The 16,203-nt window shown below is 39.7% G+C and overlaps 1 protein-coding gene across 6 annotated transcripts in view; it reads right to left on the bottom strand.

The window, feature by feature from the left end:
* Positions 1–7,412: 7,412 nt before the first annotated feature.
* The window catches only part of SPPL2A (signal peptide peptidase like 2A), a 29,878-nt gene continuing 21,087 nt past the window's right edge, over positions 7,413–16,203 (bottom strand). For 4 of the 6 annotated variants that reach the window (XM_082322196.1, XM_082322198.1, XM_082322197.1 and 1 more), the window contains 2 exons: positions 14,843–14,878; positions 7,413–10,195 (listed from right to left, as the gene is read on the bottom strand). In XM_082322196.1, the coding sequence (XP_082178322.1) occupies positions 10,121–10,195; positions 14,843–14,878 (111 nt within the window). In that variant the 3' untranslated portion in view covers positions 7,413–10,120. The remainder of the gene's footprint in view (positions 10,196–14,842; positions 14,879–16,203) is intronic. The other 2 variants (XM_082322195.1, XM_082322194.1) reach the window with 2 other exon arrangements.

Genomic DNA, 16,203 nt, shown 5'->3' with positions numbered 1-16,203 from the left:
TTGGGCTAAGCTGATGGACATGCGAGTCTGCGCTCACACCTGAACCGTGGGTTTGTGCATCACTGGGTGACGGAGCTCTGCAGGTGCTCACAGCGAAAAACTGGTGAGCCTCAGCATGACAGAAACAGTCCCATAAGAGTCTGAGGCTCAGTACACTACCAAATTTACTAGACCCACTCCAATGATTAGAAAGGGATGATAAAAAAATCAAACCAAGCATTAAAAAAACCCCAGAATTGGCAGCTGCTAGTTTAAACTGAACTGTAGATACCAAGAAACAAAACTCGCATTAAGAGCCATTCAGCAGGGCAAGTCCCGTAGTAAATTCTGGTGGCGGAACCCATTTGCTGCAAACAATAGGTGCAAATTTGAGAAGACCCACGCAACTGCAGGCATTCAGCTCCACGCTCCACGTTAGGATGTTGCTGCGGGGAGTTCCTCAGCTGCAGGGGAGCTCCTAATGCTTGTTTTTAGTTAACTTAAGAAGAATTTGTGCTATCTATCTTACATAGGCATGAAAATTAGGCTCCTAGGACTCTTAATTTCCATAGAATAGGAAAATTAGGCATTTCCAGGGACAACTTAAATTAGTTCTGAATACCAGATCTCCCAACTAACAGGCTAAATTCACTCTCTTAGCACAGGAGAAATCCCAAGCCTGCTGATCCGCAGCTGCTTGTTCCAGCCCAGATTCCCCTGTGCCAGTGCTAGTTCTTGGCTTACGGAGCAGGAACAGCGGGAGCAGTGGAAGCCCAGTAAGATTTTTCTGGAGATGGTTCAAGAACTTTCCAAAGGAAAGCAGAGAAAATGGTGGATTTCTGAATTCTTCAGCTAACACCATAAAACATTTCTGACAAACTACCGCATTCCTGCTTCCTCCCTTCCTTTTTCCCTTTCTAATTAATGAATCTAAACCTCCTCACATCCCACATGAAGTTAATGAGCAAGTTCTTCTACGACTAGGTCCTTCATCTCATCTCACAGCAGTATTTAGGCTATACTGACTTGATTCTCATGGTTATCGTGTTGACCTCTAAGTTTAATATTTGTAAATCCAAGAGCTAGAAGGAGCAAGGGAAGTAGGAAAAAGTAGCTGGAGGCCAGCCTGGGCATGAGACTTCTCTGGTACAAGCTATTGTTTTAGAACATGCTTGAGGTGAGGAATTTTCCATGCCTTTTTTCCTGTTGATCATGCAAAAACGTAAAGAGATTGACATCAAATTATTTTAGAGTTAAACTGTTCGCGATAAGCTTAGAAGGAGAGAGAGCACATTGTTTCATTGGAACAGCTTGTGAATAAAATGAAGGGAAAATGAGTCATCAACATCCTCTCTGCCTCGCTCTGTCTGCGGGAGCGTCAGCCTTCAGCAAGCGTTGTGAAGGGGGGGCAGGACGTAGCACCACAGTGAAATACATCCCCATGACCTGGGACTGATGGCACATGGCACAAGGAAGTCACTGTACATCCTTTTATGACGTCGATCAGCCATACGCAACATAACGTGATCTGACCCTGAGCTAGCAGCATTAGTCATCCACAAAGAGTGAGTCCTTCTACGTTCAGATGCTAAATCTTGTTTTCATCACTGTACCTCAACCTTAGAGGGCTAAGCAGTAGGATAAATATTTGCTGCTTGTCACCCTAAGTGTTACCTTCCAACCACACCAACAGTCAACTCAAAATTCCTCTGGTATCTTCTTCCAAATCAACAACTGTCAGCTGTGAATTAGAATGAAATAATGAAGCATTATTTTGGACCTTATTGCATTTAAGGACCTTTAACCTGAAGCAAGCTTCTGTTATCTAAAATGGAATATAACTGGTTTAAACAAAACTCCTTTTGCTATGTGGTTCCTGTATCTCATTTTTATATCTCAAAGCAAACTATCAGTCTGTCACTGGCACTTTATGTTGAGTAATTATTTGTTATGTAATCATCACCAGGACTAGTAAAATTCGTGATGTCAACCTTAATAGGTTTTACATCGCATTAAACCAGCTGTAACTTGATCTCACCGCAGTACGTGCTAAGGGATTGTAAGAAACCTCTCTAAGAAGCCCTCATCTCAATACTGCAATATCCAGTAGCCAGGATGAAGCTGTTTGATTGCTCACTCCCCCTCATGTAGATGAAATACTGACTCATGCACAGAAAGAAAAAATTAAAATACAGCATTCCTCTTTATGAGAAATGAAATGCGTTACCATTAAATAAAAGTAATCTGGTTTTGACTTTTCTTGTTTGTTTGACTCAGTGATAAGTTTCACCAGAGATATGCTGTTATTCTCCAGCTGTTCTTTTAAAGTTATTCAAAAAAAGTGCTGGGCTTCATATAGTTAAATCAGATGCAAATGCCAACTGATAAGGAAATCTAGTTAATATCCTACTCAAGGCCAAACAGATTCTGTGTAGAAACCATTTTTGTCCCCTACTAAAGTCACCTTTGGCAGAAAAGAGGTATTATTGAGTCACTTTTCTTATGCTTTTAACAAGGGTGAATTCTCCCAAACCCTATTTCCCCCCCTGCAGGTTTGTCCATTTTTGATATATCTAGGTACATCAGCTGTCTAGCTTTAGCTAAAGTGGCGACTCACTAGTTTACATTCTGACTGCTACTCCTGAACACTGAAGATAATTGTTTTTTCAACACGAAAGTTAAAAATTTGTCAAGTAAGGCAAAAACAGGTGTAGGACGGCACAGGTTAATGGGATCTGTAAGTCCCCTCCATTACTTGTGAAGGGTTTTTCTAGTGCTGGAGTTGCAGAGTTTCTGTGAAAATACTTTGCCCAATACCTCTCTGATAATACACCAAATAACATTACAAACATGCAACTTTTCAGCAATTCAAAATATGCTATTTCAAAACGGGATGAAGTAGAAACAGCTTATTGCTGTTAATCACAACGCTTGGGAAGTATAACCTAAAAGGAGGAGGCTTGCTTCCATTGAAGCCAGGGAAAATAAAACTCAGAAAATGTGTAACTTCAGAGTTTTTAAACTGTTTAGAAATGTTGGTTACTTTGTTGGTATGTGGCATGCTCCAGAGTTACACATCTTCTGATGAGCTCCCAAAAGTTCAGTAATCTTTTTGGTTTTGAAGAACCTTGGTATAGTGCAAAAAGTAGTTAGTCTGAGCAACGTCTTAGCTTTAACAGCGAGAAGGTATGTGTTCCCTCAAAGGAAACAAGTGCCTTAGCTGTATGTTCAAGAAATAGGTCATAAGATCTAGGGTAAATTCAAGATACACCAGGAGCAAAATAATGTACAAAAAGTTAATTTTGCGTATTTAACAGTCATAGAACAAATAATCCCCTGTAACTGATTTAGACTCCAATCTCACAAGCAATGTATGTATTTAACAGAACTGCTTATGTATTAAAATTGGAAAAATAGCATTGACATCTTACTGAACGAAGTAATTATAAAAAGGGAGCGCGGAGTAGCATGCCTTTAGAGGTAAGAGGGCTGGTTTGGTATCACCGAAGGCCACCAGTGCACTTCAGGTCCCCTCTAGCCATGACACCCACCACAAGAGGAGGGGGGGCTTCTCACTACATTGAGCCTCTTCCCTTAGGGCTGGAGCATTATTTCCCTTCCAGAGGCAGCCATGCAGGGAAAGCCATGCGAGGCTTCGCAGTTTTTCAGTGCTTCCCCATTTTTCTGGGGCTGGCAAACGACCACCAACGCTCGGACGGGGTTGTGGCGTGGGCTTTCCGATGGCGGTGCAGAGGGCACGGCGGCCCACAGCGCCAGGCTCGGAGTGCAAACCCGGTAACTCAAGTTGGGCTTTGCGGTATGGCTTGTCGCATCCCAGTTAGTTAGACAAATGAGAGTGTGGGTTTTCCAGTTTTAAAATCTGAATTAAAGATATTCCATATTAATAGGAGGGGATATTCAAGTTAACGAGCTAATTAAGTTGAGCACACAGAGAGTTCTGAATGCGCGATTTTGCCTTCGACATGCTCTGTAAGTGTACAAAAAAAGATACGTTACCCAACCCATCATCTAAAGTATAATGTAAGCATATACTGTATTTGGGAATATGATCCATTACTTACAGCTGAGAAAACTGTGTTTGAGAGCTTAGCCAACGCAGGCCGAAGTCTTGCACAAAACCACCAAGGGCATGCCTCCCCACGTCGCCATTTACATGTGTAAAACGCGCAGCTGCCAGAACAGTATGGGGACATTTACACCATAATGGTGACCCTTTGCAAGATTTTATCAGTGCCTGCCTTTAAAAAATACCTAAGGAGACTTTATGTCAGTTTTGTTCCTTCTGAACTTTCTCCCCCCATAACTTTTATAGGGTTTTTAAAGTTTCCCTGTGAAAATTGTTCCTGCTGCAATCTTCGAGCTCACAAATTCTTGTTTTGAGTTTTAGCTTGTCAGAAGCTGAGCTGGTGCATGGTGGAGAGGTAGCGAGTGGCCTTTGTGTAGAGATGCTCCATGTGCAAGAAGGGGTGCAGCGTCTCCTTCCCAAAGCAGCGGGGAAAGCGGCGGCAGCCAGAGGTGCTGCTTCGCCGTGGGGCAGGCAGCAGCCGGCGGCCATGCCAGGGCAGTGAGACAGTCTAAACAAATGGCTTTGCAGGAACAGGGCAGCAGGTCAAACCAACGGCTTCCTGAATTTTAGAAATTGGAGACAAGTTCCCAGGTATCCTTACAGAGCTCTGTTTCTTGATTTTTTTTTTTTTTTTTTTTTTTTTTAAATCCAGGGATAGCTACCTCATAATCCAAAGGGAAAATGTTAAGTGAGCCTGTACAGGACTGGTCTCAATAGTCCAACTTTGAATTCTTATTTGGCAGTGACCCTGACGACAATGTCACTTTGTCCTGCAGAGGCTTGCTGTTCCACTTCCTAGAGAAAAAAGGTACCAATGGGCATGCATTTGCTCTTTTTTCCATTGTTACTATACTGTAAATTTACTTTTAAAATTTTTTAAATCAGCTACCAGAGAAATACTCACCTACCAGAGAGATACCTGTTTGCTAATTTTTTGCAGTTAGTTGCCTTAAATCCCTGAGGATGGATCAATTTCCCAGCATAGTCTCGGTTACCTTTTGAAAGAAACATTAATTAAAGGACCCCATTTTTCTTGTAGCTTTGATAGGGACACATCACAACAAAGCCTGAAATTAAAGTAACTGAGTTATTGTTGAACTTTTAAATGTACCGATACCTGTTCTATTTCCTTGTATTCCCAAGCATGTACAATACAGAAGCTGATATATTCTGGTAGTCTTTCTGCAAAACACGGGGAGAGCCAGCACAAGCGCATTTCAGCTTCCGATAAAACTGTAAAAAACTTACTTTACTTTTTTTTGTTTTTCAAATCTAAGCCAGGCTGTTGCACCAACATTAATGCAACCCCAGAAAGTCAGTGGGACCGTAACACAGATAAGGATGTGCAGAAGATAAACTAGTGTTTTAAATTACTGGTACTGGTGGATTGAGCTGGTGGGTATGACTGCTGCATTTGCTTTAAGAGAGTCCGGAAGATTAAACCTCCTCATGAATGCTGGCCTCCATACTGGAACAGAGGCACATATTATTGCCCAAGACAAAGTAATGTGCCAAGACACTTTCAAACATGCTGGTATTGCCCCAAATAGAAAAGCGGAGGAAAGAAAGGAGGAGAGCATGTGCCCGAGCAAGGAGAGGGGACAAAAAACCAGACAGCAGAATACCTGCGAGCACACTCCTAAGAAAAAGCTGAAAGGGAGCTCTTTTATCTAAACACTTTTTGGTGAAAAGGTCTTTGAGCTGCAAGGGAAAAAACTATTATCAGCTATTTGATGCCCTCTGTGTTCCGGGAAACAGGATCTTGCACATTCTTTATAAATAAGAGGGATTCCAGAGATACCTGAGGCTCCATCATCAGCCTCTCTCAAGAACACAAAACCTTGAACTTTGATCACTCACTTCTGACAAAAGGGATAACAGTCTGAGTTGCTCTCCTCCTTCTTCTGTCAAAAATCAGAAAGATAAGTCATTCATATAGTAAAATATGCTATATAGGCTACTTGAAAATAAAACAGTGCTTTAGCATCTGAAAGCATTACAAATCCAAAGACAACTTTTAAATATGCTGTAATCTAGCAGTTTAGTAGAAGTAAATTATTCCAAGTGAAAATCAAACTCACACTGTGGTGATAAAATTTGAGTTTTTCTATGATAAAAAAAAAAATCTGCAGATTATTCAAGCTGGAAAACGAGCAGAAAAATGCCTTACTGATCAGAGCAGTAGAGTTGGAAGGCTCCTCTATAGGTTGCCTAGCCCTACCCCCCTGCTTAGAGCCGGCGGCCAGGCCTGTGTCCACTTGTATTTTGAGCGTCTCCAAGGATGGAGACTCCACCACCTCTCTGGGGAACCTGCTCCAGCGTTTGGCCACACTCACAGTGAAAAGCTTTTTCTTATGTCTAAATGGAATTGTATTGTGAAGACTGGAGCGATCTAAACAGGCAAGCACTTGTTAACTAGTAATGGTAACCCTCTTCCTTAGAAGAAAATGCCTCGCTTCTGCTTGCAGTTTTGAAGCCTCCGAGATGTGCAGTTTTGTTGAAGTGTCAAATGTACCAGCCTTAGCAATGGAATGCACGGGGAACAGACAGTGAAAAACAAGGTTGCTGATGGCAGCCGTGTCTGTTCTTCCTAGCTTCTCTACTCTTTAAAATAAGTAAATTCAAAGAGCATTTTGGAGAGCGTTCTCTGAGGTAAGTGCTCAATTACTGTGACTCAATGCTACTGGAACCTCCAGTGTATGAGCAGAAGAGGCATAAAATACTTAAAAACATGTTAAATCCAAACACACTATCACAGGGTTCTGGGCATGTCTCAGGGATCACACATCAGTGTATTCAGGTTCAGTGATTTTTTTCCCCTCCCCCCCCCCACCAACACTTCCAACCCAGCCTGGGTTTCAAGACTGAAGCTTGGCTTTTTCTTGCCCTTCATGCCTAAGGCTAAGTACATTCAGTTGAACACTGCTTCTACAGCACTATTTCCTAGGCTGAATGCAAGTCAGCTTGTTACCATCAAGAAGTTTGCACGTTAAATTTCTAACTCCCTGATTGTCAGGTATACTTGCACCGAGCCCCATGACTAACAGCTGTGCAGAGTTAGACCAGCCAAACTGATGTAGCTCAATTCAGACACTTCGATTCTCCCCCCTGCCCCTAAAAAAAAAAAAAAAAAAAAAAAGGGGGGGGGGGGGGTAAAAAAGCAAACCACCAAACCCGCTGCACAGGTATTTACAAACAGAATCATAACTTTGATACATCAGGCAGGATGGATAAAAACTGTAACTACATATTTATGGGGGTGTATCATGAATTTTTAATTTACATGGTATTAAGAAGTGTTAACTGTTTTGCCATGAACATTCACAGTAAGAAAAAGATGAGTCAGAACAAAGCAATTACTCAACTATTTTTCCAAGTAACATTTATTAATAACATTCTTAAAGTGATAACTTAAGAGTCATAAGGAAGGGGGCTGTTGTCAGTAAACATACAATGAAAAGGTAGTAAGATTTTTATATTAAAGTATGACTAAAAAGGCTTTTAACATAGTGTTTAGCCCAACCAAATTTAACATTAAAAACATTCAAAATTGCTAAAAGTGTTGCAATCAGTTCTATTGAACTTATAAAAACCTCGTTTCAGTAGTCAACACTATCCTATTATTTATATAAAATTTTAAACTCCATTCTTAATTTTTGTAAACAAAGCACCTAAGCATTTGAAAGAAAAAAAGTTAGTTTACATCCCATTAAACTGCAGCACATGTGTGTGAAACCTCAGGCATGATCAGGCATGGAGCGTAATTAGGCACAGAACAAGACAGAGTTTCCACAGCCAGCTGCTGAATACACTTATGTTGCCAAAGGTCGTCTTTATTTATACTAATGCCATTATCATTTGTAGCTGAAAATTTAATAAACCCTCCATGCAGAAGATTTCAAAGAGAAAAAGGAGTCATATGACATAGATTCGTGAAGCTTCTGAGGGCTGCGAGTAGTGCATGACTTTGAATGAGTTATGACTTCTTTCTCTCTTTCAGGAATTTTCAGAAACTTCTTCATAACCATTTAACTTTGGCAGATACCGGGCTTGTCAAAGGGCACGACAACACATCAGAAGACAAGTTTTCAGTCTGCTATTGGAACACTGAGGTATGCTGTAATTTATTATTAAGTGTCAGTCGAATAAAAATTGAAGATGGTGCACAAGATCATTGTATTCTGAGGCTGTTATTTCCAGCTTAGGTCAAGAAAGTCAAGAGGGGCAACTACTAATGTATGAAAACTGTTTCTGTTTTCTGGGGGAAGTTGCAAACAAGGTGGTTATCATACCCGCATCAACTGGCACCACGGTCAATCCGCGTGAATGGCAACAACTGATACTCAGGCTGTAAGTTTGTCTGCTCCTGACTCTTGTGAACAAAAGTTGAAACTTGATATAAATTACGTAAACAGGTGAATTTGCAGTAAGCCTTTGTTAACTGCCAATATAGATTTACAATTGTCTTAATTAGCATACTTCCAAAGTAAATCTAGCTAAACTAGATTTAATCTGGGTAAGTTTTCCTGAGCCAACATGCCCCAAACTAACTATAAATGTCTGGAGGTGACCGTCGGGCGAACACTGAGGCACTTACATGAGGCACTGCAGGAAAGCCTGCGTTGCCATTGCCCAGCATGTGCTTATTCACTTGTTTTCTCCGGGGTTCTTGAACTGGTACTGACTATAGGAATGACATTCATTTAAAGAATAGGCAAAAAGTTTTAATGACTACCTGACGTTAGCACTAGAGTGAACTCAGGGGTTTCCTGTTGTTGCCTTCTCCAATTTTCTTTGGTGTAAACTGTTAGCATTACAGCTGTACAAATTTTCTATGCCTAATCCCCCTCAATTTGCAGTTTCCTGAAAAAAGAAAAGGTGTCAAACAAACTCAAACTCTTCTAAATACAAACTAATGATTTAAACTATTTCTCCTTTTCCAAGTCTTTAAAAGCTAAAACAAATTAAGATTAAACAGTTAAACACATGCATTGGCCTTAACTAACACAGGCACTACTAGCACTATTCAAATCTGTTGTTTTGTCTATCAATTGCAAAGAATTTTCAAAAATAGTTTTCAGAAAAAAAAAGTACGGTGTAGATGCAAAATCGAAAAGAAAAAAAAAAAAAAAAATTCTGTCCTGTCTTCCCCCATCCCTTGGAACTGATCCACAGCCAAATGAAGACCACAAATACAGACCCAGTCTCAATGGGCAGGAGAAGAACCAGGCCAGAGTTAACATTTCACCACCACCCCCACCCCCAATAGCACTTCTTGAGCAAAAACCCTCTTGCCTTTCGAACCATCTTGTTTGTCAACTATTCCAGGAGCTGCACCTAAGTTTCCAGGACAACTGTGTAAGTACCTCCCTCCTTTTATTTTTTTTTTTAAATAGCTGGCAGTGTATATAATCCAAAAGACTTGCATCAAAGCTTAACAATTTTCACAATTAAGGCATAAGCCAGTGATACTATGGGGAGGGGGGAGCTCACAACCCCACACTAAATTTGCCCTGTTATCTATTTTATGGCTTACAATGTACACAGACTATCATACACACTGTTTATTCAATTACTTGTAGTAATGGAACTAGAGTTTCATTCTTTAGTTGCTGTAGTTACATTACTACCAATCTTTGCATTCAAAATCTGGAAAGGAATCCTATGAAGGGTACTGTACTTTTTTTTTTTTAGTGAAACTTGACTAGTCTTAATCAAAATTAAGAAAACATTTCATGCATCAAACGGATATGGGCAAGAAACTTTTATAAAAATATACTGTATAGAAACACATTTGGGAAATTGCATAGAAAATATCCTTTTATTTAAATTGAAATAAGGCACGGTTTCACTAGCTATGGTTTGGCTGTAAAAATGCAAGTCTATTTTGATTACTTTTATGTTATTAACAATATTTTCCATAAAAATATAGGTGCGGGAGTAAAAAAACCCTTTTACACAGAGTAGGAAATACTCTGTTGTAAAACTTCACCAAATTTACTCTAATTCCTTTGTAGAAAATTTGAATACTATTTTAAATCAGGATCCTGCATGTTATTGTCCTCCAGGCTGTTCACTGGCTGATGCTGTGGTTTCTTCATTTCCTGTATAATCCAGGTGTTCCATCATCTGCATATAAAAAGGGAAAAAAAAAAAAAAAAAGAGAAAAAAAAAAAAGAGATGGCTCTTTATAAATATTGCTTTTCCCCCATTGGTCCAAAGTATTTGTTAGCTAAGAGAAATATAATTAAATGTGTTAGAGTGCCTTTTAGCAGCATAGAGATAGGAAGTCCTCTATAGATCAGAAAAGTATTCAAGCCAAATAATCAAAGCTGTCTTAGCTAATGCTTTCCACTACAAAAGTGTTCTCTAACCAAGGATCCAAGTCCTCTACAAGAAATTAAACTTATGAGTCAAAAGTGTTTCAATTATTAAATACAGAGAAAAAAAACCAAATGATTGGGGTTAAGCACATTTTTCAGACACGGTTTGGAGAACTGGAAATAGACCCTAGGATCCTACCTAACATTTACAGGTAGCAGGCAATAGCTCGAATAGAAAAGACTAGCTTTCCTTTTAATGACAGTAAAAGCTAGCTATATTACAGTAGTAAAAACTAACTGTATTGGCAACACTTCTTTGTAAGTTTTCCTTTTATTTTAAAAAGGATAAAGGCAATGGAATTGTAAAGTCCTGTAACCGAAGAGACTCTAAACCAGATTATATAGACTGATTATACCTTCCAATTAATGTAAATGATTAGGTCACCTGAGTAACACAAGACAACACTGTACTTTTCCTCACTAAAAAGCAGCCTGTTTCCCTATCCATTGCTGTATTCCTAAAGGGCAACGAAGGCTCTGGTCTCCTCCCTGGGACAAGGCATTGAATAAATAACAGAGGTCATACACACATTTGTTAGCATGACAAACTGAGACCCATCAGTTTGAGGGCTTCAGAATGAAGCATAATTAACAAGAGGCCAAGGACTGGACAGCTTTGACAGCTGACAACCTGAGACAGAAGATACAGAAGCAGTAAAATTAATGCTGAAAAACAGAACACGTCAGGGAGCTCATATGCCCAGGTGGCAGGATTATTAGGACAAAGGCATACTGCTCTCAGCATCAGAAGGCAGAAAACCCTACATACGTTCTTGCGCAGCGGCATATCCTGCCTAGTAGTAACAAGGCTCCCTGTCCTTCTGTAAAACAGCTGCTCACCGCGTGGGTTCTAAGCTGGGCAGGTTTCCATGCTAGGAGGGCACGATTGCTTTCTTGTCTTACTAGCACCCGCTGGAGGATCCTCGGCAAGGCAAAGCCAGGCTCCAACACTGTTGTGTCGTACGCACTTTAGTGTGGTATAATTCTATATATAGGGCAAAGAGAGTAGTTCCATTAACTTCTCTCTTCTTCTCTAGCCATGACCCACCTCTGTGCGTACCCGCTGTTACACAAACACAATTGTTTCACTGCAAGCTATACAAACATACCTTATTAAAAGCAGGTTTGCTTAAACAAGCTGTTTCCCAACCCAGACGCAGAAGCATGCCATGCAGTAAGTTGAGAGGACAGGTCCAAGGCAGAAACAAGTCACTGGGACTTAGGTAAGGCTTAGAAGAGCCTCGTGGCCACAGTATCAATCTGACTAAAACCAGAAAAGGTCTTTCACATCCCTCCCTTCACGTGTCAGAACTAAAGACACAAAGAATTAAGGCAGGCACTAGCCTTGCTGATACACTTAAGTACCGAGTTACAGCAATAGCAGGCACTCAGTCCAGCAGTGAATACCAAGCTCCCGTGCTAATGACAATCTTGCATTCACTTCAGTATATCTATAACTGTCCCCCAGCACTGTGACCAAAAACCCACATCAAAAGTCACCCAAAACAAAACACTCCCTACAATTACAGAAGTCAAACTGTCATTTTGAATGAGGATTGAAGTATTTGTTCTGGGAAAAAACAACAACAACAAACCCCCCCACAGCACCACATTGCATCGAGTAATGCCAGGTACCTTCCTTCATCCTAGGCACCATCTAACAGCTGGCATAGAGTAGGTAGTTTGGGTAAGCGTTTTTGTAAAACGTTCCCCTATTAAATTGACAAGATGCTTCCAGAAGGAAGAATTAACACTATTTGCAACAATTCAGTGTATCCCAAAGTCAAAGATTCTTCTCTTAATCCTACACCAAGGTAAGTAGCACAAAACGTACTTATGCTGGAGATACCACCTGTATTTAAATTTTAAAGTCTCTGCTTAATATATCAGATTTTTAAGTTAACTTGAAAACCAAATGGCTAGTACAGTATAAAGGGTGTTTGGGTTTTTTTGACAGACATAAATGTTACAAGGCAAAAAAAAAAAAAAAGCCACCCCACCCCATTTCTAACCTCTCCACCATACAGAAGAAGGATAGCCCACAACTTGAAGTCAGGGACAACAGATGCCTTTTGAAAAGTGTAAGATTGCATTAAGCAGCTTTTTCCACAAGCGTTCTCAGTTGTAGGTTCTCTCAGGACAACCCCATCCTCAAAGCCTCAGCAGAAAGCTGCAGGAATCTTTACAACAACCAGCAGCAAAATGAAGGCACCGTGCTAAAATCCTGGACAAAGCTGTTGTTTCAAGCCTCAAAAGAGCCAAAGGAAGCAGACCATACATTGGGGAGAGCTGATGAACATTTTTAAAGTGGAAGAGATTGAGAAGCTTTTCTCCCACATCTGAATTCCTGACAGTTTTTAAGGGGAGATGTCAAGATAGAAATGTATTTTAGTTACAAAGCTGTTTAACCTATCTCCCGACATGACGAACTATTAAAAACAAAACAAAATCAAAAAAAACCCACCAAAACCCACACACACACAGCCAAACTGGAAACGCCAATGCAAACTTCTACCTGTGAAAGAGTACATAGCAGCTATGCACACACTTGACTGCAAGATTCACTCTGATGATGTTGCATTCACATAATTCTTAACAACTTACAGCTATGATTAATTTGCAAGTATCTAAAAAATGCGATTTAAAATTGCAGTACTAAACAGCAGGTGCATGCTGCGTAACATGCCAATGACAAATCTGTTGATTTACTATTTCAAAGAGAGATAAAGCTTGCTAAACACTTCAAATTGACAGACTCTAAACAGTTGCAAGACTATTCTATCTAGAAGCCTTCAAAGTTGCATTAGTCCACTAGATTTTTCATGTTACTAAGATCATTTCATGGATTATACTGATACAAAAAACAAAGAGTATTTTTGAATTAAATCAATAACTGGGAAATAAGCATCAAATTAGTTTATCGTGCAGGCATACAGGAGGACTATAAGCAATCCAGAAAACCTAGAAAAACCTTTATTATACACTTCACAGCAGCGATACTGCCCATTTGGTGGTAGAAAAGTAGGTACATTCCTCTCCCAAGAAATCCCTGTGCTTTAGTGAATAGTTACAACGTTTTCCTGTGCAGCAACCCATTACAGCTCAAGACTACTCCATAAAAAAGCCACACAGAGCATAACTAGAATTTCAGGCTGCATCATTATGTGGAAACAGAAATGCTCTCAGCTAAAAATTATGGGACCTCAGAGCTATCTTAGGGAGTCGAGTATTTCCCATACATGTAAAGTAGAAATTGAAAAACTGATGTTAACAATCCTATCCAACAACTTGAGTGCACACAGCAGGAGAGAAGACTTTTAAGTTATAAAAATGCAGTCTGGCCATCTGATTTTAATTTGCACTCAATCCCTTATACTTCCTAACCTCTTCTTGGGTTGGTATGTAATTTCTTTATTATTAAGGCTTTTTAATGAGACGTAAATTGTTAAAGTACTCTTTATTAGACAAAATAAGCTAATGAGAAAAGTACTTTTTAGTTCAGAATTTAAGACCCAGTCAGGCAGAGTTCACCATCTCAAATTGTCTTCAGTGTATAGGGCAGACAAGCTGTGCTTTATAAATAGATATATAACTCTAGACTGATGACTATAATTCAAGATTGTATTTAAATGCTTAAATTCTGCAAGAAGTTGAAATCTGAAAGCTTGCATTGCTCTCTCCACGCTGTGCTTAAGACAGTGGACAGCTAAAATAAATACCATCAGTGTTAGCAGTCATGAGCTATAGCCTATTAAGGTTAAACCTTCTCACTGCAGTCTAGAAGCTGTGCAGCAGCAAGGCCACAAAAGCTGGTCCGAATCCTTGCTCCCCATCTTACTGCAAGCACTGCAGGTAGCAGGGGATAAAGTATACTGTTGAGTAATAGGATGATAGAGGGACTCTAGACATGGTTACTAAAAGCAAATTATAATGTTGAACATTATAACAGAGGACAACAAAATTGTTTAGCACTAAGCAGGTTTTCATGTCAATGCAGTGGCACAGAAAAATTAGGTGAAGTACTTCCATACAGGTAACAGTAGAGGAACTAACACCAGTTCTAAATACTTGAAGACACTCCTAGGGATTTGGGAAATTATAGAGTAGAGAGGCATACAAAACCTGCCTTCAGACTTAGGAATCATGGCTCCATTGGTACTTTATATTAAGTTTTCCTGTATTCCTTTAAAGAAAGAAAAAAACCCCACCCACCTAAGCATAAAACCAGATTTATAGCTTGTCTTCACTTCTACCCTCTTCTATTGAATTAAAAAGAAAAATTAAAAAGAAGATAGACACAAAAAAGAATGAAAAGAGGAAGCAGAAGGGAAAAAAGAAAACAAGAAACCATAAGATGAGTCATAAAGTTGCATTAAAAGAAGGCCATAATCACACCTTGTAGCAAAGGCGTCCTGGAGGAGTCCGATACCTAAATAAAATTCATTCCATTATTAAAATCATATACAACAATCACAAAAACCCCAAACTCAAAAACACTAACTAATGGACTATAAACAAAGAGCAGCATTCATGAAGTTTAGTCACCTGCCACACTGTACATGCTCTTGTACCCCAATTCTTCGGACACTTTGCTCTAACAAGTCTGCAAGGTTTCTCTGTTCCCACGAGGACAAAGCAAACCTCTACAGCAGTCTGGTCACCCTCAGCAATGGGGCAGCTCTGCTACAGTCCAAATTACCGTTGTAGCAAAAAGCAGCCTTCTGTCACCTTTCTATATCTTCCCTCCTCAGAATGAGCACTGAAAGCTGGAGATTTCAACCCTGGGGTTGTGTGGTGGTTTTGGTTTTTGGTGTTTTTTTGTTTGGTTTGTTGTTTGTTTGGTGGGGTTTTTTGGTTTGGTGTTTTTTTTTTTTTTTTTTTTCTTGTTTGTAAGTTCAGTAAGGACAGTTCAAAATACAGCTTTATGTGGGGAGGACAACACATGAGAAAGATTGACATGGCAGCATTCTGAGAGTGCAACTTGAATAACACCCTCTGGAAAAAAAAAATAATAGAGAAAAAGTTCTTTAGGAAGTTATAGAAAAATAGGAGTTAGTAAAGTTACAAGTCTAACTCAGGGGTGGTGGAGTGGGGGTGGAAATCAACATTTTAAATTGTGCCAGAAATGAATTCATCTGATCTCAAAACAAGCTGAAGTTCAGAGCAGTTTTAATCCTTCAAGAAACCAGCTGAAAGGACATGAAATAACTACTATGGCAACATAATTCTTTCAAGTATGAGTTCTGCTATGAGAAGTGCAAGAAGTTTTTGTCACTGAAAAGATTTGCCAGATTTACTTAGGCCAATCTTACTCAGAATTCAAGTGAGGAAAATAAATTGCGAAGCTCTTTCCCCCCCAGCAGTCGCAGAGTTACTGGGCTTCATATATGCGACACTGTTTATTTTAGAATACAGTCACCAATTTATATACAAATGCATGACAAGCCAAATTCATTCTGACCTACAGAGAAACATTTCTATTCACTGGACCTATGAAAGGAGAAGAGTTGGTTTTGTAGGCAAAAAGACAGGGTATTAGTTAAAGCTGAAGATCTCCTGAGTAATTTCATACCTAGCCAACCTCCAGCTGAAGCAGGTGTAGAGTTATTAGATCAAGAAAAAGCAGCGTTTAGCTGATAGCGCTACAGGAGCTGCGTGCCTGCAGTTTTACATTTACAAGAATTACCACCACCTTGACTTCCATTGATCCACTTAAACCTTGCAATCCAGAAGCTGAAAAAGCAGGAGCTGCTC

Source organism: Platalea leucorodia (assembly GCF_965183815.1).
Source record: "Platalea leucorodia genome assembly, chromosome: 9".
In the NCBI taxonomy this organism is placed as follows: domain Eukaryota; kingdom Metazoa; phylum Chordata; class Aves; order Pelecaniformes; family Threskiornithidae; genus Platalea; species Platalea leucorodia.
This window is presented reverse-complemented; position numbering and strand designations above follow the sequence as displayed.